Source organism: Pelophylax lessonae (genome assembly GCF_965119305.1).
Source record: "Pelophylax lessonae genome assembly, chromosome: 10".
NCBI lineage: Eukaryota > Metazoa > Chordata > Amphibia > Anura > Ranidae > Pelophylax > Pelophylax lessonae.
The window spans coordinates 71,277,136-71,300,802 of record NC_138777.1 but is presented as its reverse complement, the minus strand read 5'-3'; the positions used below and the strand labels follow the sequence as shown (position 1 = coordinate 71,300,802).

At 43.2% G+C, this 23,667-nt stretch overlaps 1 protein-coding gene across 1 annotated transcript in view; it reads right to left on the bottom strand.

The window, feature by feature from the left end:
- VWCE (von Willebrand factor C and EGF domains) overlaps positions 1–23,667 on the bottom strand; it is a 127,890-nt gene that overhangs the window by 90,389 nt on the left and 13,834 nt on the right. The window contains exons 2-5 of the mRNA XM_082269705.1: positions 16,712–16,806; positions 11,331–11,420; positions 11,211–11,252; positions 4,371–4,490 (exon numbers count right to left, since the gene is read on the bottom strand). Coding sequence (XP_082125831.1) covers positions 4,371–4,490; positions 11,211–11,252; positions 11,331–11,420; positions 16,712–16,806 — 347 coding nt within the window. The remainder of the gene's footprint in view (positions 1–4,370; positions 4,491–11,210; positions 11,253–11,330; positions 11,421–16,711; positions 16,807–23,667) is intronic.

Genomic DNA, 23,667 nt, shown 5'->3' with positions numbered 1-23,667 from the left:
TCAATGACAAGGTGAAACGCACAGCCATTTTTAGGTACATTAAATCTGTTCAGCCGCATGTTATCCTCCTCCAGGAGACGCATTTGGATGGGAGCAGGGTGCTTGCCTTGAAGAGGCCTTGGATTCAGAGGATCTTCAATGCCACTTACTCCACGTATGCCCGTGGGGTGTCTATTTTGCTGGGTAGAAATGCACCCTGCTCGATTCAAAAGGTAATTACGGATCCTGGCGGACGGTATGTTATTGTTCTACTGGAGATTTTTCACCGGCAGGTGGTACTGGTGAGTGTCTACTTACCTCCCCCGTTCCACTCTCAGATTCTGGTGGATCTCCTGGTGACCTTGGCCCCTTATATGCATCTTCCTCTAATTATGGCGGGGGACTTCAATGCTGTTCTGGACGGCGGGCTGGACTCCTCTAACCCGGGTAGACTGTCGTCTCCTGAACTGGTGTCCTGGTCTTCCGCGGCTCAGCTTACGGAGCTGTGGCGCTGGAAAAACCCTGGGGTACGTGGCTACTCCTGTTGGTCTGGGGTGCACAGAACGGCGTCCAGGATAGATCTGGCTTTTGCTAATGGGCCTTGTCTTGCTTTGGTCCAGGATGCTACATATTTGGCGGGTGGCCTCTCTGATCACAACCCACTGCTGTTGACTCTGCGGGTGGGAATGGGTAGAACTAGGGGTGCATGGCGCCTTTCGCCGGGTTGGCTGCAAACTGACAAGGTGATGCAACAGGTGGATCCCCAGATGCCTACATATTGGGAAGATAATGCCTCGTCCACGGTAGGGGTGGTCCTGTGGGATGCTTTCAAAGCGGTTATGCGGGGTCATTACATCTCTGCGATTAAGGCATCTCGTAGGGAGGCTAATGCTGACAGGGAAGCTGTTCTGCTGGAGGTCCGTAGGTTGGAAGATGAATACTCGGCCACTCCGGGACCGGCGGCCTATGCGGCCCTGGAGGAGGCCAGGAGGCGTTTGGCTTTGTTGGATACTGATTTTGCGCATGCCAACCTTAAACATAGAGCGGAGTCACTTTTTGAGAAGGGAGACAAGAATGGTAAGCTTTTGGCCTTTTTGGTGGCAGATCAGAGGGCTTCGGTAAGTGTTCCGTGCATCCAGTCTAGTTCAGGGGAACTGGTTAGGGACCCGGGGGAGATCTCCCGGGTCTTTATGGATTACTACTCTGACACCTATTCCCCCCTACCTGCATATGACCTGGAGGAGTTGGAGCGCCTTTTATCTGGCTTGCCGGTTCCGGTCTTGGAGGGTGAGGACAGTGCGTGGCTGGACAATGCCATCACGTTGAAGGAAATAGAGAGAGCCATCTCATCCTTTCCCTCCAATAAATCGCCAGGCCCTGATGGGTTCCCGGTGGAATGGTATCGGCAGTACTCAGACTCCCTGGCTCCCAGGCTCCAGGCATTGTATGCTGCGTGTTTCGATCAGGGGGCCCTGCCGGGTTCCATGCTCGAGGCGTATGTTGTTCTCCTGCCCAAGCCGGGGAGGGATCGCACCCTGTGTTCCTCCTACCGCCCCATTGCCTTACTCAATGTGGATCTCAAGATACTTACGAAGGTCTTGGCTACTAGGCTGGCGGTGGTCTTGCCTTCCCTGGTGGACATTGATCAGACCGGGTTTATGCCGGGCAAGTCCACGGACACCAACCTTCGACGTCTGTTTACTCATTTGCAGGTGTCCCATGCCTCCGTTGGCACTAGGGTGGTGGTGTCCTTGGACATTGCCAAGGCCTTCGACACGGTGGATTGGGGGTACATGGGGGTGGTGCTGAGGCGCATGGGGTTTGGTCCTAAATTTTGCAAGTGGATTTCCCTTTTGTATTCCTCCCCGCGTATGGCGTTGAAGATTGGATCTTCCCTGTCTCCATTTTTTGCAGTAGGTAGGGGGACTAGGCAGGGCTGCCCTCTTTCGCCCTTTTTGTTCTCTCTGATGATTGAACCCTTGGCTATTGCGTTGCGTGCATCTCCGGAGGTGGGGGCTCTGGAAGTGGGCTCCATTAAGGAGTGCCTGGCACTTTATGCGGATGATATGCTTTTATTTTTGAAGGATCCCAATGCTTCTCTGCGGGCGGTGTTCAATATCCTAGACACTTTTGCAAAGTTTTCCGGCCTAAGGGTGAATTGGGATAAATCCACTATGCTCCCTATTGATCCTGGTGCCATTGCTGCAGCTGATGCGGCGCTACCATTGAAATGGGTGACGGAGTTCACCTACCTGGGAGTCAGGGTGTCGGCGAGGGTGGCGGATTATCTTACTCTGAATCTTAACCCACTGCTGGAGGTCTTTAAACGCAGGGCGGAGGTGTGGCGCGACTTACCTTTGTCGGTTCTGGGGCGCATTAACTTGGTGAAAATGAAACTTCTCCCTGTCTTTCTATACTTCCTTAGAAATTCCCCGGTGTGGGTCCCGCGTTCTTTCTTCCGCCGCGTTCATGGCCTGATAGGTTCCTTTATTTGGGGTACCTCTCCTCCTAGAATTGGTCTGCAGGTGTTGCAGGAGCCCTGGGGTCAGGGGGGATTGGCTTTACCTGATCTTTATAAATATTTCCTGGCTGGGCAGGGGGTGGTGGCGCGACGCTGGCTTGCAGGGGACGATGGGGACTCCGCCACGGTGCTGGAGGCGGCTGTTTTGGGCTCCTACGAGAGTCTTCGCCTTTTACTGCATCGAGGGTCCAGGGCTACATTTCAGCTGACAGGAACGATGCGTTCTACCATCAAAGCCTGGGAACAGATGCAATTGCTGGTGGAGCCAGGAGCCACTGGTGTTTCCCCGGCCTCCCCATTGTGGTGGAACCCCAAGTTTCCTCATTTTGCCTCGATCCCTGATCCTACCATCTGGGCCGTTAAGGGGGTGAAGTTGCTGGGGGATATTGTCTCTGGTGGGGAGCTGTGCTCCTTTGATGCCCTGAAGGCGCGTTATGATCTTCCAAATGGGTATTTTTTTCGCTATCTCCAACTTCGCCATGCGTTTGTGGCACAATTCGGTTCCTCTCGGGTTGTGATTAAAGCTTCAGCTCTTGAAACAGCGATCCAAGCGGCGGGTATGCGGAAGCCTCTCTCAGAATTGTACAGGGAATTGTTCGCTGTCACTCCGCCTGCTGTACGTAGATGTCGGGAACGCTGGGTGGAGGAGGTGCCTGACCTGGATGGTGATGACTGGGATGATATGTGGAGTTCACCCTTCGCCTACCTGGTCTCTGCGAGGGACCGTCTGATTCACTTTAAATTTCTGCATCGGATTTATTACACGCCGGCGAGGCTGGCACGTATTTATCAGACGGCCTCGGCGGAGTGCTGGCGTTGTTCCCATTCACCGGCGGACTTCAGTCACATCTTCTGGGGGTGCCCGGTGGTCAAGGACTATTGGGCATCCGTCTTAGCTTGTATTGTGGAGGTGGTTAAGATTCCGGTCCCCAGCTCCGTGGAGGTTTGCCTCTTGGGGTTGGTGGATGGCTTAGCCCCTGCGAGGGCCATTCGTACTCTGGTCAGCTTGCTGCTTTTCTATGCGCGCAAGGCTCTGCTCTTACACTGGAAGAGTCCCTTGGCTCCCACGATCCTTTTCTGGAAAGGCTTGGTTAATAAAGTGACTCCGCTCTATAAGGCCACGTATCTCAGTAGGGGGTGCCCCCGCAAGTTTGATAAAGTATGGAAAACATGGATAGACTCTCCGGCCTCGACCTCCGTAGATCAGCTTTAGTGTTTTATGTGCTACTGTTCGGGACTGTCTGGGGGGGGGGGGATGGCCATGCCGGTCGGTGATATATTCCTGTTCATTGTGCTCTAACTGCATGTATGGAAGTCTCTCTATTTTTTTTTTTTTTATTGACTAAGCCATGGGGTTGCTGCTAGTGGGCTCTGTGCTGGACTAATCTATAATGTTCTATGACCTTACTACTGGATAATTGGAGCAGTCTTGAGGGGTATCTTTATTACTGATGGATGCTTTGTTTTTCCACTGGACGTGCTGGATGGAGCCTGGGGTGGGGGGGGGGGTGGGTGGGGGGTGGTGTGGGAGGGGTTTGACCTGTTGTCACTGAGGGTGGTTGTTGCTCTGCGTGGCATTGTCTTGTCTGTTTTTTGTGTGCAAAAATTCAATAAAAACAAATTTTCAAAAAAAACAAATACAGCAAAAACTGAAAATATAAGAAGAACAATGCATGTAGTAAACAAATGTGACCCCCTGCAATAAAAACGTTTAAAATATTATCTACAGAATTTAAAAAAATGCAGAAAATACACAGTGATAAAATTATGTGTTACTACTTTACTAGAGAATTGATGTGATATAAACTGAATTGTCTTTGTCTAAAACAGAGGAAATGCTGTAACAAATGTATGAAATCCACCAACTTACCGTAACAACTTTTTCCATCTTTTCCAAGGATGTAACCATGGAAACAGGTACACATAGCAATACCATTGATCACTTTGCAGCCTTGATCACACAGTGTTGATAGGCAACTTTGAGAAAACCCTGCAATACATTATATGAAGAGAGTAAAGAGTACCCAAGTAGCTGACACTTACTCAGAACTATTTTAAACAACATTTAGCAACCACCAATGAGTACAATATACAAACCCTTGGCTCAGGAGCCAGTCTGTGTAATCTATGAACAAAATACAAGTATTTAGGGATTTGTGGCATTTTTGGCAAGAGAAAGGCCCAAAAATGTTGGTGCCAGAAGTAAAAAAAAAGTTAGGTATTAAATGAAGCACTTACTGTAGTTTCCCAAATACTTATAAATCCCACTGACCCATAGACCCCCTATATGCTGACAGCAGCCTATACATGTGGTGCTAATGGTCCTAATAGCTGTTATTGGTAATTTTGTTGTGTTTTTGTATCTTGCTCTGTTCATTTTTGTGACCTTGTGTTGTCTTTGTTAAGTGTGTCGGTGTCGCAAAAATTTCCCAATTTCCCTTTGGGATTATTAAAATATTCTGTATGTGCAGCACTTAAAGTATAACTAAAGGCAAAACTGTCTTTTTAGTTTTAGATAGAGTGGAGAAGGATTAAAATTCTTGTCAAGAACCAAAAATCAAGTCATGCACCATCACCCCAAGAGAGTAACAGAAAACGATTTAAAAAGACAAGTGGGGCTATACCGATGCTGGACAAACCCACTCTGAATGACATCAATGACACACTTATGTAAAAAATTCCATTTTATTCATACCAATAATAAAATACCATACAGTCAAGAGTACAGTAAAGAAGTACATGAGTGAAAATAGAGAACCTCTTATTCACACCATCCCCAGCCTAGCCTCACACAGGTACATGAAAATAATGCCCCCAGGTGTTTGCAAAGGGTCAGGGTATCCAATGCCTTTCACCTTGATGGCTTCCTCAGGGAATATTGACTGAAGAGAATTCACAATGTCAATTTTAAAATCAAATATGATCCCAAAGAAGACAAAACCAGAACTGCTAGAAATAAATTCCTCAAAACTGGATTGTCGATATGGGAAATATATCCATATTATTCAGAGAGACTCCTACAGGGACTCAGAGATCCTATTCCATCAGATGCGAGGAGGATGAGGAGAGGCCCCCACACAGACACCCAGCCGTGATCCAATTGGCAGGAGGGAAGGCAGGAGCACACGTCAAGAGGCGTGTATAAATATCTGTAATACACATCCAAATTCCAGGTCACCCTGCCTCACAGGTGTTACTATATATATATCTCTATCTATCTATTTATAAATATATATATATATATATATATATATATATATATTATACACAGTATCTCACAAAAGTGAGTACACCCTCACATTTTTGTAAATATTTTATTCTATCTTTTCATGTGACAACACTGAAGAAATGACGCTTTGCTACAATGTAAAGTAGTGAGTGTACAGCTTGTATAACAGTGTAAATTTGCTGTCCCCTCAAAATAACTCAACACACAGCCATTAATATCTAAACCGCTGGCAACAAAAGTGAGTACACCCCTAAGTGATAATGTCCAAATTGGGCCTAATTAGCCATTTTCCCTCCCCCATGTCATGTGACTTGTTAGTGTTACAAGGTCTCAGGTGTGAATGGGGAGCAGGTGTGTTAAATTTGGTGTTATCGCTCTCAGTCTTTCATACTGGTTACTGGAAGTTCAACACGGCACCTCATGGCAAAGAACTCTCTGAGGATCTGAAAAAAATAATTGTTGCTCTACATAAAGATGGACAGGGCTATGAGAAGATTGCCAAGACCCTGAAACTGAGCTCCAGCACGGTGACCATGACCATACTGTGGTTTAACAGAACAGGTAGACCAAAGAAGTTGAGTGCACGTGCTCAGCGTCATTTCCAGAGGTTGTCTTTGGGAAATATACGTATGAGTTCTGCCAGCATTGCTGCAAAAGTTGAAGGGGTCGGGGGGGGGTCAGTCTGTCAGTGCTTAGACTATAGGCCGAACACTGCATCAAATTGGTCTGCATGGCTGTCGTCCCCGAAGGAAGCCCCTTCTAAAGTTGATACACAAGAAAGCCCGCAAACAGTTTGCTGAGGACAAGCAGACTAAGGACATGGATTACTGGAACCATGTCCTGTGGTCTGATGGGACCAAGATAAACTTATTTAGCTCAAATGGTGTCAAGCATGTGTAGCGGCAGCCAGGAGGGGAGTACAAAGACAAGTGTGTCATGCCTATAGTCAAGCATGGTGGTGGGAGTGTCATGGTCTGGGGCTGCATGAATGCTGCTGGTACTGGGAGCTACAGTTCATTGAGGGAATCATGAATGCCAACATGTACTGTGACATACTGAAGTAGAGTATGATCCCCTCCCTTCAGAGACTGGGCCGCAGGGCAGTATTCCAACATGATAACGACCCCAAACACACCTCCAAGTTGACCACTGCCTTGCTCAAGAAGCTGAGGGTAAAGGTGATGGACTGGCCAAGCATGTCTCCAGACCTAAACCCTATTGAGCATCTGTGAGGCATCCTCAAACGGAAGGTGGAGAAGCGCAAGGTCTCTAACATCCAACAGTTCCGTGATGTTCTCATGGAGGAGTGGAAGAGGACTCTAGTGGAAACCTGTGAAGCTCTGGTGAACTCCATCCCCAAGAGGCTTAAGGCAGTACTGGAAAATAGTGGTGGCCACACAAAATATTGACACTTTGGGCCCAATTTGTCACTTAGGGGTGTACTCACTTTTGTTGCCAGCTGTTTGGATATTAATGGCTATGTGTTGAGTTATTTTGAGAGGACAGCAAATTAACACTGTTATGCAAGCTGTACACTCACTTTACATTGTATCAAAGTGTCACTTCTTCAGTGTTGTCACATGAAAAGATATAATAAAATATTTACAAAAATGTGAGGGGTGTACTCACTTTTGTGAGATACTGTGTATATATATATATATATATCTATATATATATATCTATATATATAAATACATATATACATATACACACACACACACATATATATATATATATATATATATATATATATATATATATATATATATATAATATACACACACACACACTATATATATATACATATATATATATATATATATATATATATATATATATATATATACACACATACACACACACACCTGTTGTATCCACGAGAAGCTGGAAAGCTGGAAACCACAATAGTAGACACTGCTACTACAGTGATTGTTCCTAACTTCCAGGTCCCATGCCAAGCAACTGGATCCCACGGATATGGCACATACATACCTACCCTTACCTAAGCTGGACCAATGTAGCTATGCAAGAATTGCCACATCTAAACTTCACTTTTAATTGTACTAGTTCTACATTTCTGTTACAACTTCAGTTGTGTTAGATTGTAGAACTGTGTATAACAGGACAACAGGTGCATTTAATTTGTATTAAATTTGTAATAGGAGGCAAATCTAGTTTTTTATGTTAATCCAGGAATCTACATTCCAGGAAAATTAAGTTTATGAGTTAAACGATTCCGGTGGTAAATGCCTGGTGGAGCAAGTGTTTTACTGAAGGTGACCTCATTATGGCATGTAGAGTTGGAAACAACTGGACCATAAGTATTTTATTTATTTATAAATTTATATAGTGCCAATTAATTCCGCTGTGCTTTACAGAGGAACATAAACCATTTCTATTAGTCACTGTACCAGTGGAGCTTACAGTCTAACAATCATACTACACTCCTACTGACAAACACAAAGACCAATGTGGGTAGAGAGACGTTTTTTTTTTTTTTTGGGGGGGGGGGGGATTGTTAAACAGTTAGATCTGGTGTCAGGTTTTTATTAAGGTCTGCATCCCACTGGACATATTTCTCATACTTCCTGTCCTTATGACAAAATTAAAAATAATTGCCATTTGTGAGGGGGAATCATACCATCGTAGTGACCAGAATTTACTGTATGTATGTATGTATCCTGTGGAAATGTTCCCCTAGCCTCCTGTAAAATGTTGGTTTTTTCAATTTATGTCCCAGTGACCACTGCATTGGAACAAGATGTAAGGAAAAAATCTTCCCAGTGGGGATACAGACAGCAACAAAAATAGAATTTACTATATTCCAAATCGTGAGCACAGAATATGTTCCATGATTTTGTCAGTAAATAGACAGTAACACTTTCCATGCTTCAATATCTGGAACAAGTATGCCGATTAAGATGTCAAACTACTTTTTTTTCTTACAGTAAAATGCTTACTCATTCTGAGTTGATGAGTCAGAAGGGGTTAACCAGTTGCGGACCGCCAACCGTACATTTACTGCGGCAGGGAGGCTGCTCTGCCAGATCACATACCTAGTACATGATTTGGCACTTCCGGGTCTAGGGCGCGCACCACCAGCGACCCGTTCCCACTGTGATCATACATAGCGGGAGCCCAGCGGCAAGTAACGCAGGCTTGATATCCGCCGGCACCCGCAGATTAGACAGGACACAGGCAGAACGACAATCTGTCCATGTAAACAAGGCAGATTTTCATTCTGTCAGAAAGGAAAGTACTGATTCTGTGTTTCTGCTAAGCAGGACCACAGATCTTTGCCTTCCCCTAGTCAAAGCACCTCCCCCGCAGTGAGTAAGCACAACCTAGGCACATATTTAATCCTTTGATCGACCCTGATGTTTACCCCTTCCCAGTCGGTGTCATTAGTACAGTGACAGTGCATATATTTTACCACTGATCACTGTATTAGTGTCACTGGTCCCCAAAAAGTGTCAGTTAGGTGGCCGATTTGTCTGACGCAATATTGCAGTCCCACTATAGAACCCATTACTGGTAAAAATTAAAAATAGAAAATATCCCATAGTTTGTAGACGCTGTAACTTTTGCGCAAACCAATCTATACACTCCTATTGGCATTTTTTTTTTTTTTACTAACAATATGTAGCAGATTACATGTTGGCCTAAATTGATGAAGAAATTAGGTTTTTCACACTTTTTATTGGGTGTGTTTTATAGCAGAAAGTAAAAACTTTTTTTTTTAATTTTCTGTTTTTTTTGTTATAGCGCAAAAGATTAAAACCACAGACGGGATTAAATACTACCAAATGAAAGCTTTATTTCTGTGAAAAAAGGACAGAAATTTTATTCGGGTACAGCGTCCCACGGCAGAGCCGTATTCCAAAAAATGGACTGGTCATGAAGGGGGTAAAACCTTCCAGGGGTCAAGTGCAGGATGGCCAGCATAAGAAACGTTAGGGCCCTTTCACACGGGCGTTCCGCATGTCCGTATATCATTCTATTTTTTTGCGGGTGATATACGAACATAATGTATGTCAATGGCATTGTGGATGTCAACGGATGACCATCCGCTGACATTCGATTTTCGTCCTTTCAGTTCTGTTCCGTTTTTTGGAACGAAACAGAACCCTATTTTTGTTCCGTTTTAAAAAACGGAACGGATGCAAAATCGGATGTTAGCGATGTCATCATATGGACATCCGCAATGCCCATAGACATACATTATGTCCGTATATCATCCGCAAACGTGAAAAAAAAAAAGTGCCGGAGCGGATCGCAATGCGGTCTGCTCCGTGTGAAAGAGCCCTAATAATAATAATCCACGCCACCCAAAAATAATAAACAATAAACAAGTGTGTAACCTACTGGTGTAGGTAAACTTGTATCAACACTCCAATGTTGGCAAAATAACCTTTGTGTAATCCTGTGTGATTGCAGCTATAACACTGTGTGGGTAATTTCACAACAACCAAAATGCAAATCAAATATAAACACAAAAAAGTGCAGCAGAACTTAAAATCATCATATATCTGTTAACATATACATCCCAATGTTATTAATAAATTATAAAGTTCATGTGTAATTCCAATTAAAAAGTCCCAATAATATCTAAACCCTACGTTTTTTTCCCCCGATTCCCCAATGCCAGCAATTCTCTTTTTTTAAAATTCAGCTGACAGCTGATGACTCATCCGTTGTTAAGGACGCGGCAGCTGGCTTCCCAGCCCGCTCCTTAGCAACCAGCTATATACAGTGAAAATGAAACAAAAAATGCATGAAAACTGCATGCAAAAAATGAGGGGTTTAAAAATACTACGTACTGCAAAACAAGCCAGAACAATGCATCAAGCGCAGCCCACATAAATATGAACCTGGACTTACTAATTTTCATATTGGCACTCCAGTTTAAATTTTTTGGTCTTTTTGGTGCATTTTGGCAAATACATGGGTGAACTGTTCCATACACCTAAACAGAGGGCCCTGGTTTTAAGTGTAGATGCATGCATGCAGCCTGTTAAAACAATGAAATGCAGACAGCTGCTCAGATCTCTAAGTGAATCTCCAAGTGTACATCAGTACGGGACTAATGTACAGCTCAGTCTGCTTTCTGAACCGTGCATTGGTCCTGCCTGGATGTACACTCGGGGATGCACACAGAGATATATGCAGTCATCTACCTGTGATTGATTTAAATAGGGTGTCTGCACATGGCTGCACAGAAGACCTGTGTCTTCTGTGCTGGTAAACAGGGCTTCTGTACAGGTGCATGGTACAGTACACCCGTCTGAATAAAATCTAAAAATAAATCATTTTGCTGAAGAAACAGTAACAGCAAATACCTGCTTTAGTAATGGTTCTATGCCCATCTCTGATTTACCTTTACTTTGTTTTTAACTTCAGGGCTAATTCCTGCCAACTGTCATTGTCTGGTAATGTTTTACATTTTTTATCTATAATATATATATATATCTCGTATCTCACCTTTGTCTTCTATATCCTTATCATACTCAGTGGCGTAATGATCTGAAATGAGAAGAGGCTTAAACTCTTGGATGACATCAATCACAGAACACAAAAGGTCTCACATCTTATATCTTTTACCAGTGCAGGTGACACCTTGATGTCCATCTCTGCAGGAACACACATTGGGGGCGATACAGTACCCACTGCCGCAGCCAAATGAACACAGTGCTGCAAGAAAGGAGAAGAAGTGCCAGGTCTGTTGAAAAATATCAGCAGAAGCTACAGGGGTACAGAAGAGACATTAGTTCCTGGGCCAAGGAGAACAGAAGATCCAGGCCCCCTATTAACCAACTTAAAGCGGTTGTAAACCCTATAAAAAAAAAATAAAAAAAAAAAAACCTGCAAGACAAAGGCATAATGAGCTAGTATGCATCGCATACTAGCCCATTATGTGTAACTTACCTTAAAACGAAGCCCCGACACGGACCCCCGGACATCGCTGCGGGCGCTGCCATGATCCCTCACCGTCTCTTCCGGGTTCTGCGGCTCCGGCGCGCTGCTTGGCCGGAAGAGACGGCTCCGGCGCGATGATTGGCTGGAGCCGCGATGACGTCACTCCCGCGCATGCGCGCGGGAGTGATTTTTCCGGCAAGCTCCGGCAAACATAATTGAAGGTTCCCCCGGACCTTCAGAGCGCATGCGCCGCTCGCGCGAGCGGCTGCATGCACTGTAAATATCTCCAAAACCGTGCCGGTTTAGGAGATATTATTTGTACCTACAGGTAAGCCTTATTATAGGCTTACCTGTAGGTAAAAGTGTCAAAAAGCGGGATACTACCGCTTTAAGGGCCAAGCCTATTTCTGACACATGTTGTTTACAAGTTAAAATCAGTATTTTTTGCTGAAAAATCAGTATTTTTTGCTAGAAAATTACTTAGAGCCCTAACACATTATATACACACTTTTTAGCAAAGACTCTGGAGAATAAAATGGCGTTTGTTGCAATATTTTTTGTCACGCGGTATTTGCGCAGCAGTCTTTCAAACCCAATTTAATTGGAAAAAATACATTTCACTGAATTAAAAAAAAACTAAACAGTAAAGTTGGCACAATTATTTTGTATATTGTGAAAGATGATGTCAAGCCGAGTAATTAGATACCTAAAATGTTACGGTTTAAAATTGTGCACATTAATAGAATAGAGACAAACTACGGTACTTAAATATCTCCGGCGACGATTTAAAATTTAACCGTTACCAGTTTAGAGGTACAGAGGAGGTTTTTTTCTAGAACTATTGCTCTCACTCTGACGATCGTGGAGACACCTCACATGTGTGATTTGAACACCGCTTTCATTTGCGGGCGCGACTTGCATTCGCGTTTTCTTTCGTGCGTGAGCTCACGGGGATGGGGGCACTTTAACATTTTTTTTTATTTTAACACTTTTTAAAAAAAAAAAAATCTGATCACTTATTTTACTGTCACAAGGAATGTAAACATCTCTTGTAACAGTAATAGGCAGTGAGAGGTACTCTTTATGGAGCGATCGGTGGTCTAAAAGACCCCAGACCCCTCCACTGAACTTCAAAGTATTCAAAACGCCAAAATCTGCATTTTTGAATACTGATTTTTTTTATAAATCGGCGCCATTGGCAGCTGAGTAAACCGGAAGTGACGTTGTGACGTCGCCTCTGAATTGCATGTTCATAGACCAGATCGAAGCAGAATATGGCTTTGTTCAAGACTCCAACCAGCCGGCGGACGTGCGGTGGGATAGGAGACCCGCGGAAGGTGGGGGGTATCCCTTCCTGCTGTTGGAATAACGTCCGAGTGGCTACTGAGCCACATCAGTTATAATCTCCTAAAAGTCGACCGCCGCCTCTAAAAAACTGTACCGGGGTGATGCCTGCAGCTGCAAGCATCATCCGGTACAACCACTTCTTCAAGCCGATGTACAGGTATGTCGGTTTGCAGAAAGTGGTTAACCTGCTATGTACCCATTACATTATGTACAAGATAAAGCAGAATTTCCTTTTCCATCATACTTTTTTAGTAGGTAAAAAGGACAATTGTTATTGGATTTTTTTTGTTTACAAATTTGTAAACTGATGATTAGGACCTCATTCATGAGCTGTGGCCCATACATCGTAAATGAGTGCCTTCTTTATGCTACTAAAGCCAACTGGAGCTGCTTCTAGGCAGCCTATGTTTCTCTATGGGGACGCACGGTTGAACATAGACTATGAGGTTGATTTACTAAAGGCAATTATACTGTGTACTACAAGTGCAGTTGCTCTAAATTTGAGGTGAAGCTCTGAAACGAAGGGGAAGCTTTGCTGATTTCTATCATCCAATTATGTGCAAGCAAAAATGCTGTCTTCTTTTTTTTTTCCTTGCATGTCCCCCTCAGATCTAGAGCAACTGCACTTGAAGTGCACTTATGGGTGCAGTTGCAGTGCACAGAATTTTTGCCTTTAGTAAATCAACCCCAGTGTGTTCAGGGCCACTTACCTGCCCCTGCACGCCTGTCATATTAGGATGAGCGGCTGCATCCCTACAGTCACTGCATTCCCATAAAGAAACATGGATTGTCTGCACGGGGCTCCGGGCAGCTCCAGCTGCATAGACAAGGCACTCATTCAAGCTGTACGGGCCACAAACCCACGTGAATGAGCCCTTATATTGTTTTTAATTATTTGTATATAGACTCTATCAATGTGCAAACAACTGTTTCTTGCAAGGTGCTTCCATTTAAGCAGAACACCAAAGCCAAAAAAGGATGAACTGGAATAACCCATTAAAACATAAAACAAAACCAGCTTTTGCAGCAATATTCAGCTTTATTCCACAGTTTTCCACCACAATATTGTTTTCTGCTATTAGATATCCCTAATCTGATTGCTAGCATAATTCAATCCCAAAGTTTGGATTGTCTCCAGAAGAAGAATAGAGGATAAATCTTTCAATGGGGACACCAGTTCTGGTGACCTGGGGGGGCCCCAAAGGATTCTCCTAATTTGCAAGGGTTTCCTCTCACTTCCTGTTTTGGCTATGGGACAGGAAGTGAAGGGAAATTTCCCCAATGGGGCACAGAAGGCATAAATTAACATTACAGGGGATAGCCCTACTTTACTCTGTCCAAAATGAAAAGAAAAAAGTTTTTCCTTTAGTTTTATTTCAATGCAGAGAATGCATTAAGGTAAAAAAAAAAAAAAAAAAAAAAAAAAACCTTCAGCCTTTACAACCACTTTAATGATGTATTGATGGTCACAGAGCTGCATTCATTTCTGTCTTTTATATGTGCCTAGAGTTTACCCAAATATACCCCCAAATCTTCCTTTACCCCTCCAGAGTATGTTTCAGCATGTTTCAGATTTTATTATCACAAGGCTTCTAAATTTCTTGCAAGGGCCTTTGCTGAAAGCCCACATCCTATTGACATAGGCATATCTCCCAGAACTACAGATCCCAAGAGCCTTTCCTTTACACACAGTGTATAGAAAAACTCTGGGAGTACAGGCAGCATCATTGTTTTGCTGGGAATGAAGTCGATGTACTGTATGCCATGAAATTGGACAGAAAGGTGTAATACTTTTGATGAGTATAAATAAGTGATTGTCCGATATAGTTTTTTTAGTGCCGATACCGTTATTTTGGTCATCGGATATGGGTATCGGCCGATATTGGCCAATATTTTTGGACATTTACATTTTTTTTTTTTTCCAGTTACTGTGGTGGAGGGATCTAAAAGACCCCAAACCCCTCCTCTGCACATAAAAGCTTTCAAAACGCAGAGTTTGGCTGTTTTGAATGCTCGCATTTTTTTTAATTTGCCGCCGAGTACCCGGAAGTGATGTCATGACATCACTTCCGGGTTTTTTACATGGAGACCCGATCTCTAGTATAAATAGATTGGAAAAATCTTTAATGGTAAACTGTCTTTTTATCCTCAACTGGTCACAATCCTGTGCAATTCAAACTGACCATAGAATGAAAAAATGCATAAACTGAGGTTACATTAATTGAGGGTCCATTGACACCAGGTGCTGTGGGACTGCGTTGGGTGGCTATTCCAGAGCAATCCCACTGCTGCCCCACCACAAGACAAAGCAAAATACTTTGTCTCCCGTGTGGCCAGTTTTGATATGAGGAAAAACAATCTATCCTTATGCTTTTTTATAAATATATTTAAAAGGTATATATAAATTCCATATATCTGAATAAGAAAAACTCATCAACCCAACATTTCCTTATATACTGGCACCTTTACAAGTACCTTATTTGCAGTTATTATTACTATTATTATGTACTAGTATGCTTTACTGTTTTTTGAAACTTGGCAAATGGAACCTCAGTGAATAGAACCCTCTGCCTCCCTTGCCGTCCCCCTTCACTAGCTTCGGACTCCTGTATCAATTAAATTTGATACATCGGTTATGATAGACAGGTTATGGGAATTTATTTCATAAACATAACAAAAATGTTATATTAATATCCAAAAATGAATAAAAACATTTACATTAACACTAACATTTTTACCTTAAGGCCTGGTCACACCTTCTCAGCTTACTTTTGGTCCGTTTCTGCAGTGTGTTTTTGCACATGCATTTTTCGTGCATTTTTTTTTTTTTGCTTTATTTGGCCAGTTTGTCGTTGGGCATCTTAACAAATGCAAAACGCATCAAAAACATGTCAAAAATAAATCAAAAACGCACTACATGGTTTTTTCAGCGTCTCTATTGAAGTCTATTGAAGCAAAAGTGCACCGTTTGGTTTGTTCAAAAAGTCCATGACCCTTTATAAAAACGCAGCGGCTATAAAAAGCATAGATGTTTATGTGTCCCATAGGAAACCATGTTAAATGGACTGTAATGCATTTCTGCAAAAAAAAACAAAAGCACCAAAAAATGCATAGGTGTGAACCAGGCCTTTGACAAAACTGATCTTGCAATAAAGTATTTTGTGAATATTATAAAATATTTTAAAAACATATATCATGTCTCTTGCTCAATTTTGAATCCAAGAAAGACTAACTAAACCACACTGCATAAATTGTGTCATGCAAAATGATGAACATAAGTTACTACAGCTCGACCAGACAACATACCTGGTCATTGACTGCCATGGCAGAAGCAGAACAATTGGGTTAAGAACACAGCAACACCATCCTGCTGATGGGACAATGAAGAAACAGGGAGATGTACACTGCTGGTTTGCTGTGTCTAATTGGTAGAGCAGTAGATTGGTAGAAATTCAAAAATATCTGACTGCTGAATTTTTATTTATTTATTTTTTTAAATATGGAACGCATCACGTCACGAACCTGCGTGTCATCCTTGTGCAGGGGCCACGCTAATTTTCCCTGCATCGCCCCAACTTCAGCACACGTGCTGCCGAAGCAAGCACGACTGCTGAATTTTTTATTTATTATTAAGAACCTGAGAAAAAATTAACATTAAACCACTTGCTTCTTCCAAAAATTGGAGTAGTTTAAAACAAAATAGGTTAAATGAGACTTACGCTGAAGGCATTGTCCAGTGCCTGGGGAGATCGTCCATCCTGGACAGCATCCACTGCCCATACCTGAGAAACAAACATGAGGTCCAGAACGAAGTCTACAGAGATACAAGAAGAACACATCAATAGCCACTTGATTCAGAAAACTAGAAAATATTTTTAATTTAATATTGACTAAAAATTTTATTTGGGTTCTTTATACAAGAAGGGTTGCCACATTAATCAAAATTGGCCAACACTGCCCATTCTTTCCTCCACTATCCTCATCTTTGGAGTAGATTTAGGGCCCATGACATGCACTGTGGCAAGCGTATCTGATTGTTTCATCATCATCTGCTGTCAATATCCAGGAGCTGCACATTGTCATCAGTGTGGGGACAATGCCTTGATCATCAGTGTCTAAATGATGTCATGTTTAAAGGGCTAGAATAATACTATGTTTGATAAGTGTGTCCGAGCCTCCTCCCAAGGCTGGCAAGGTGCACTTTGTACTTTGCAATGCTAGTGAGATGACATCACGCAAGTCCTGTTCTGCCCTATAGGGATGTCCTTAGTGAGTCAATGTACGCTGTTTAGCTTCCCACCACTTGTTAAGTAGTGATGTCATTGTTATTATTAAACAGGACCAAGGTGGTCCAGACGGGAACTCAAATGTTTCCACCTGCCAGGTATGTTTCTGGGTCTTTAGACATACTGTACATCTGAAAATTGGACAGAGAAGCCAATTCATATATTCCTTCCATCTACTTTTAGATTAGGTTCCAGAATCAATCGTGCATGTTTTTTAACTACAAATAAGGGTTAGTGTATAGGTTTCTGCCTTTCATCCAATATACAACAGATCATACTTGCATACAACAAGAGGCTACAAATCTGTGTAACAACCTATTAAAATATGATGCAACAATCATGCAAAGTGAAAACTATAGCCTTACATTAACGTTTATTTCTAGGAAACAAATAAATAAGTGAAGTTTTGGATAGAGTGGGGAAAAGTTACCCTTTATTTGTGCTGGTGACAAATCTCACAGAGAAAGAAAGAAAAGTGAAACCCAAAGTTTTTGAGTTGTCCCCAGAACATAAAGACAAGAGGAAATCTTTCAATGGGGATACCTGTTCTGGAGACAACTGTCTAAGTCTAGGTTCACATCTATTCAGGCTGTACTTTATGTGTTTTACCAGAACTTTTTGCGGTGCGTTTTTAAACTCTCGTTTTTGATGCATTTTTGAATGCAGTTTTCATGCATTTTAAATTTTTTTTCCTCTTTTATCTTTTTCTCTTTAACCGCTTGCCGACTGCTCACAGTATATTTACTGCGGCAGTCAGCCCCGGCCAGGCAGAGTGACGTAGGTCTACGTCGCTCGCCTGTCACTCCTTCTAGAGCCAATAGCGGGCGAGCGCGCGCCCGCCGAGGCGCGCGCCCGCCTCGGCTCGTTCACGGAGGATTTCGGGAGTGTGACTGGCGGACCCGATGTCCGCCGGTCACACTGCGATCGCCGGTACAGCGGGAGAAAGACAGAGCGGCTTATGTAAACAAGCCGCCTGTCAGTTCTCCCTGTGTAAAAATGAAGATCAGACGGTTCTACTATGTAGAACCGTTGATCTTCGTTTTTACACCAATAGCAATGTCCCTACACAGTTAGAAGCACGCCCCTAGGACACACTTAACCCCTCCCTGTCCAATACAGTTAACCCCTTCCCTGCCAGTGTCATTTTTGCAGTAACAGTGCATATACATAGCACTGATTACTGCAGTAATGTCACTGGTACCCCCAAAAGTGTCAAAAATGTCAGTCAAGGGTCCGATCTGTCCGCCGCAATGTCGCAGTACCGCAAAAAAAATCGCAGATCGCCGCCATTACTCGTTAAAAAAAAAAACACCAAAAATGACAAAAATCTTTCCCTTTGTTAGTAAACGCGATAACTTTTGCGCAAACCAATCAAAATACGCTTTTTGTGGTTTTTTTTACCAAACATAGGTAGCGTAAAACAAATTGGCCGAAAATGTTAAAAAATTTTGATTTTTACATTTTTTTTGGGGGGGAATTTTATATAAAAAAAAGTGAAAAATATTGTTATTTTTGCAAAAATTACGCTCTTTTTTTGTTTATAGCGCGTGATCAAAAAATCGCACAGGTGATCAAATACCACCAAAAGAAAGCTCTGTTTGTGGGAAAAAAAGGACGTGAAATTCGTTTAGGTACAGTGTCGCACGACCGCGCAATTGTCGGTTAAAGTCACGCTGTAAAAAAATCGCAAAAAAACCCCATGTCAGGAAGGGGGTAAAATCTTCCGGGGCTTAAGTGGTTAACCACTTGCCGACTGCCGACAGTAATCCTACTCCGGCAGTGCGGCTCCCCTGGGTCCAGCGACGTAGACCTAGACCCTCTCTTCCCTGATCGTCGGGGAAAGTGTGAGAAGACCTGCCTGCTTATGTAAACAAAGCAGGCGGATCTTCTCAGTGACAGAAAGGGAGAGATCAAAGGATTCAGCATAGCTGAAGCTCTGATCTCTGTCTGTGTCCCAGAACCCCATCCCCCCACACGTCAGTAAGCATGAGGCATACATTTAACCCTTTGATCACCCATAGGGTTAACCCCTTCCCTGCCAGTGTCATTATTACAGTAACAGTGCATATTTAAAGTGTCAAAAATGTCAGTTAGGGGTCCAATCTGTCCGCCGAAATTTTACACTCCCTCAAAAAAATCGCATATCGCCGCTATTACTAGTAAAAAAAAAAAAAAAACAATAAAAATGACATAAATCTTTCCCGTAGTTAGTAAACGCGATAACTTTTGCGCAAACCAATCAAAATACGCTTATTGCGATTTTTTTTTTACCAAAAATATGTAGCAGAAAACAAATTGGCCTAAAATGTTAAAAAATTTGGATTTTTAAATTTTTTTTCTGGGAATGTTATATAGAAAAATATTGTTTTTTTTTTTTTCAAAATTGTTGCTGTTTTTTTGTTTATAGCGCAAAAATTTAAAAACGCACAGGTGATAAAATACAACCAAAAGAAAGCTCTATTTGTGGGGAAAAAAAGGACGTCAATTTTATTTGGGTACAGCGTCGCACGACCGCGCAATTGTCCATTAAATTAACACAGTGCCGAATAGCAAAATAGGACCTGGTCAGGAAGGGGGTCAAATCTTCCGGTCTAAAAAGTGGTTAAACACACTGTAAACACACTGTATACAGCTGGATGCTAAGGAGCAGGCCAGCAAGCTGGCCTCCGTGTCCTCAACTGACCAGGTCGCCTGACAGCTCGCCCCAGTGTGAACGGGGGCTTAGACAAGAAGTGAAGAGAAATTTCCCCAATGGTACACAGACAGTAAGAAAAAATAAATAAATAAAAAAAAAACTAACGGGTGTTTTACCCTTCCCTATTCGATCTAAAACTGAAAAAAGAAAAAAAAATGTCTATTCATACACAATAAATGGCTATTCATACACTTTAGATTAAACGCTACAAATATATCCCAGAAATGTGCTCAAGAAAAATACACCTTTAACAGGCTTCTGCTGTGCCAGTGTCGCTGACCCTCTCAAATATGATGCGGTCTACAATACTTAGAGAAACTAAGACCAAGTTTATGTCAAAGGAAATCAGCACTGAGACACATGCACAGGCTTCCATTCATGAATTATTCACATTCTACCCTGTTTCCCTACCCCAAAAATAAGACCTAGCGTTATTTTCAAGAATGGCTGCAATATAAGCTCTACCCCAAAAATAAGCCCTAGTTAAAGTTTTTGTAAAAACAAGCAATCTATTTTGTAAAAAGATTATATAATGTGCAGTGTGTCTCCTATTGTAGCAAATACCTTGCCTGCCCGGCGGTTGCCCAGGGGCCCCCCTTGGCCTTGACATGGATGGTGGCATGTCCCTGGTGGTCTGGCCCCCCCCCCCTTATTGCTTTCCGCCCGCCGGCGCGGCCGTGGCTCGAGTCTGCACTGCAGTGCACACTGGTTGCTAAGGCCAGCCCGATTGGCATCTAGCAACCAGTGACGTTAGCAGAGCAGACCCAGGATGCACAGCGCCGCAGCGGAGGACTCGGAGAAGGATCCTCCTCCTCGTCGGCTCGTCCTCCTCACTCCTCTCCTCCGGCTCCGTCTCGACCCTAGAAGACTGGCTCCGCCTCCGCCATGTGCAGCCGTTGTAAAGGTAAGGCTGCCACAGCCTGCCAGGCTGATTGATTAAATTATATTTTTTTTTAACTCTCTCATGGCAATGATGGGATCGAATCGATGACACAAGAGACAGACAACTACCTGTCCTGGAGGATATACCTTACTATATATTGGTCCCTGTAATATGTATATAGTAAGGTAATTATCCTCCAGGTAGTAGTTGTACTCTCTTGTAGTATAGTATAGTGTTCCCTGTAATGTGTATATAGTCTATATACATATTACAGGGAACACTATATACTACAAGAGAGTACAACTACTACCTGGAGTATATACCTTACTATATACATATTACAGGGACCAATATATACTACAAGACAAGAAACAACTATCTGGAGTATATACCTTACTAACTATATACATATTACATGGAACACTATATACTACAAAGACTCTTGTAGTATATATTGGTCCCTGTAATATGTATATAGTAAGGTATATACTCCAGGTAGTTGTACTCTCTTGTAGTATATATTGGTCCCTGTAATATGTATATAGTAAGGTATATCCTCCAGGTAGTAGTTGTACTCTCTTGTAGTATATAGTGTTCCCTGTAATGTGTATATAGTCTATATACATATTACAGGGAACACTATATACTACAAGAGAGTACAACTACTACCTGGAGTATATACCCTACTATATACATTTTTATTCTCGTGCGTGATTGTGTAGGCAGGGGGCCCCAGTGCACTGCATTGCCCAGGGACCTATAAGGCTCTTAAGATGGCACTGCCGCTGGGTGCTCAAGTGACCTGCCAGAGAGCTTCTCCTCTCCTCCCGGCTGAGGTCAGCATCCTCTCACTCTTCAGTGATCAGGGCGGGGAAGAAGAACTCCAGCGGATCACGTGAGCACCCTGCAGCGCTGTAAATAAGGTTTTTTTCACTATAAAGTTACAAAAGGAGACACACTGCACATTATATAATCTTTTTACAAAACTGATTACCTAATTTTACGATACGTTAACCAAAGTTTATTTTTGGGATTACAGAATATCATGATGCTGACTGCTGAGCTGATAGGGGGAGAGAGGGAGAGAAGACAGGGGACACAGGAACTTTTTTAAAAACATTTTATTGTAAAAAAGCGCTAACTCACTTGGAAGCAGCAACTTTTTTTATTGTTTTACTCCAGGTCTTTTAGAACATAGAGAGGGGTAAATGACACAGCACAAGCAATGTGCTGTCTATCTGGTTTAAAGGATTTTAAAGGGTTACAACCGATTTAAGATCGTCATGATGACATAACTGTATTTGAATAAATGAAGATTATTGTACATGTAGCACCCTACAGGGTAGGTGCTAGGTAAAAGCATAGTGGGCCTTGGCTGCTTAACAGCAGGGCCATGATTTTTAGTGGGCTGCCATGTCTCCCAGGTGTGGCTGCTGAGAGGGGAGTCTCCCCACTGTATCCATGAGAGGATTCTCATTGGGCAGTGGAGGAAGCCCAGTCATTGGCTCATTCAGGCCTGTATCTACACCAGAAGGCAGATTCTGCACCAGAGGATTCTGGGAGTGGGTATAAGTTTGAGGGGAACCCATGACGCAGCATCTTTGGCGGGAAGCAGAGTCCCAGGAGGGAGGGTACCGCTGTCTCTCCTCCTGTCAGAAGGATTGGGTGTCTCAGGTGGCTGCCTGAGAGTCCAGAGAGAGAGCTGAGCTGAGCTGCAGAGAGGATCTGGTGTGCCGAGGACCAGTGGAGATAGATGGGTTCAGTTCCAGGAAAGCATGCCAAGTTCATGAGTACTGTGAATTGCCCCTGAGGGTCTGCCTGAAGTATAGAGGAGACCACTCCGGGGAAGGTCCCAGGGATCCAGGAGCCAGCTAGTGTCAAGGGGGGTGCTAGTGAGGGGACCCTGAAGTGTCAGAGGGGGTGCCTAGCTAGAGGACCCTGAAGTGTAGAGGGGGCGCCAGCAGTTGGGCCCTGAAGAGTTAAGTGTAGTGTTAAGGGTTGCAGCAGCACAAGCAGTTACAAGGAGCTACCTCAGTTAGTGAAGGGCTGGAGGGAGCTGTTCGCCGGACTTTTGAGCTAAACAGAAGATCCAGGACTGTAGGACATTTGACTCCTGACACCAAAATTCAGCAAAACAGTATTTTCAAGCGCCAGGAAGCGTTGGTCGGCATTCAGCTGACGTCAGAACAGAGCTAACAGCCATTTTTTCTACAAAGTGTCCCAGTGAAACTTAGTTGAGCCAGAGGAGTATCCCACTCATTCCCTTCTCCCATCCCCATTACAAAATAAACAAAACAAACCAAAGATGCCGGTGTTCCGTGAAAAATCCATACCCGTGAGAAAACCATACCCTCGTCACTTCCGGTTCAGCTACGGAGGGTATGGATTTCTCACGGTAGTTAAACTTGCGGCGCTTACATTAAAACAGCTTATCTGCAAAATAAATCATCTCCGCTCTTCGCCCTGTCACTGCCCTCATCTCCGATAATAAATATAAAAGCGGATCACGGAGCCACGATCCCCGTCACATTTACATCTCATACACCCGCCGCCGCTTTTATATTTATTACCGGAGATGAGGGAAGTTACAGCGAAAGCAGAGGAAATGATTTATGTTGCAGCCGAAGTGTTTTAATGTACCCGCCGCAAGTATTACATTAGACACAGTGCCGTGAGAATTTCATGCCCACCGAGCATGCAAATTCTTTCATGTTCATTTACGTATCCGTGGCTCTGAGCATGCGCACTGCTGCGCTGCTCAGCTGTTTCAGACCGGAAGTGACGACGGTATGGTTTCTCCACTGGGTATGG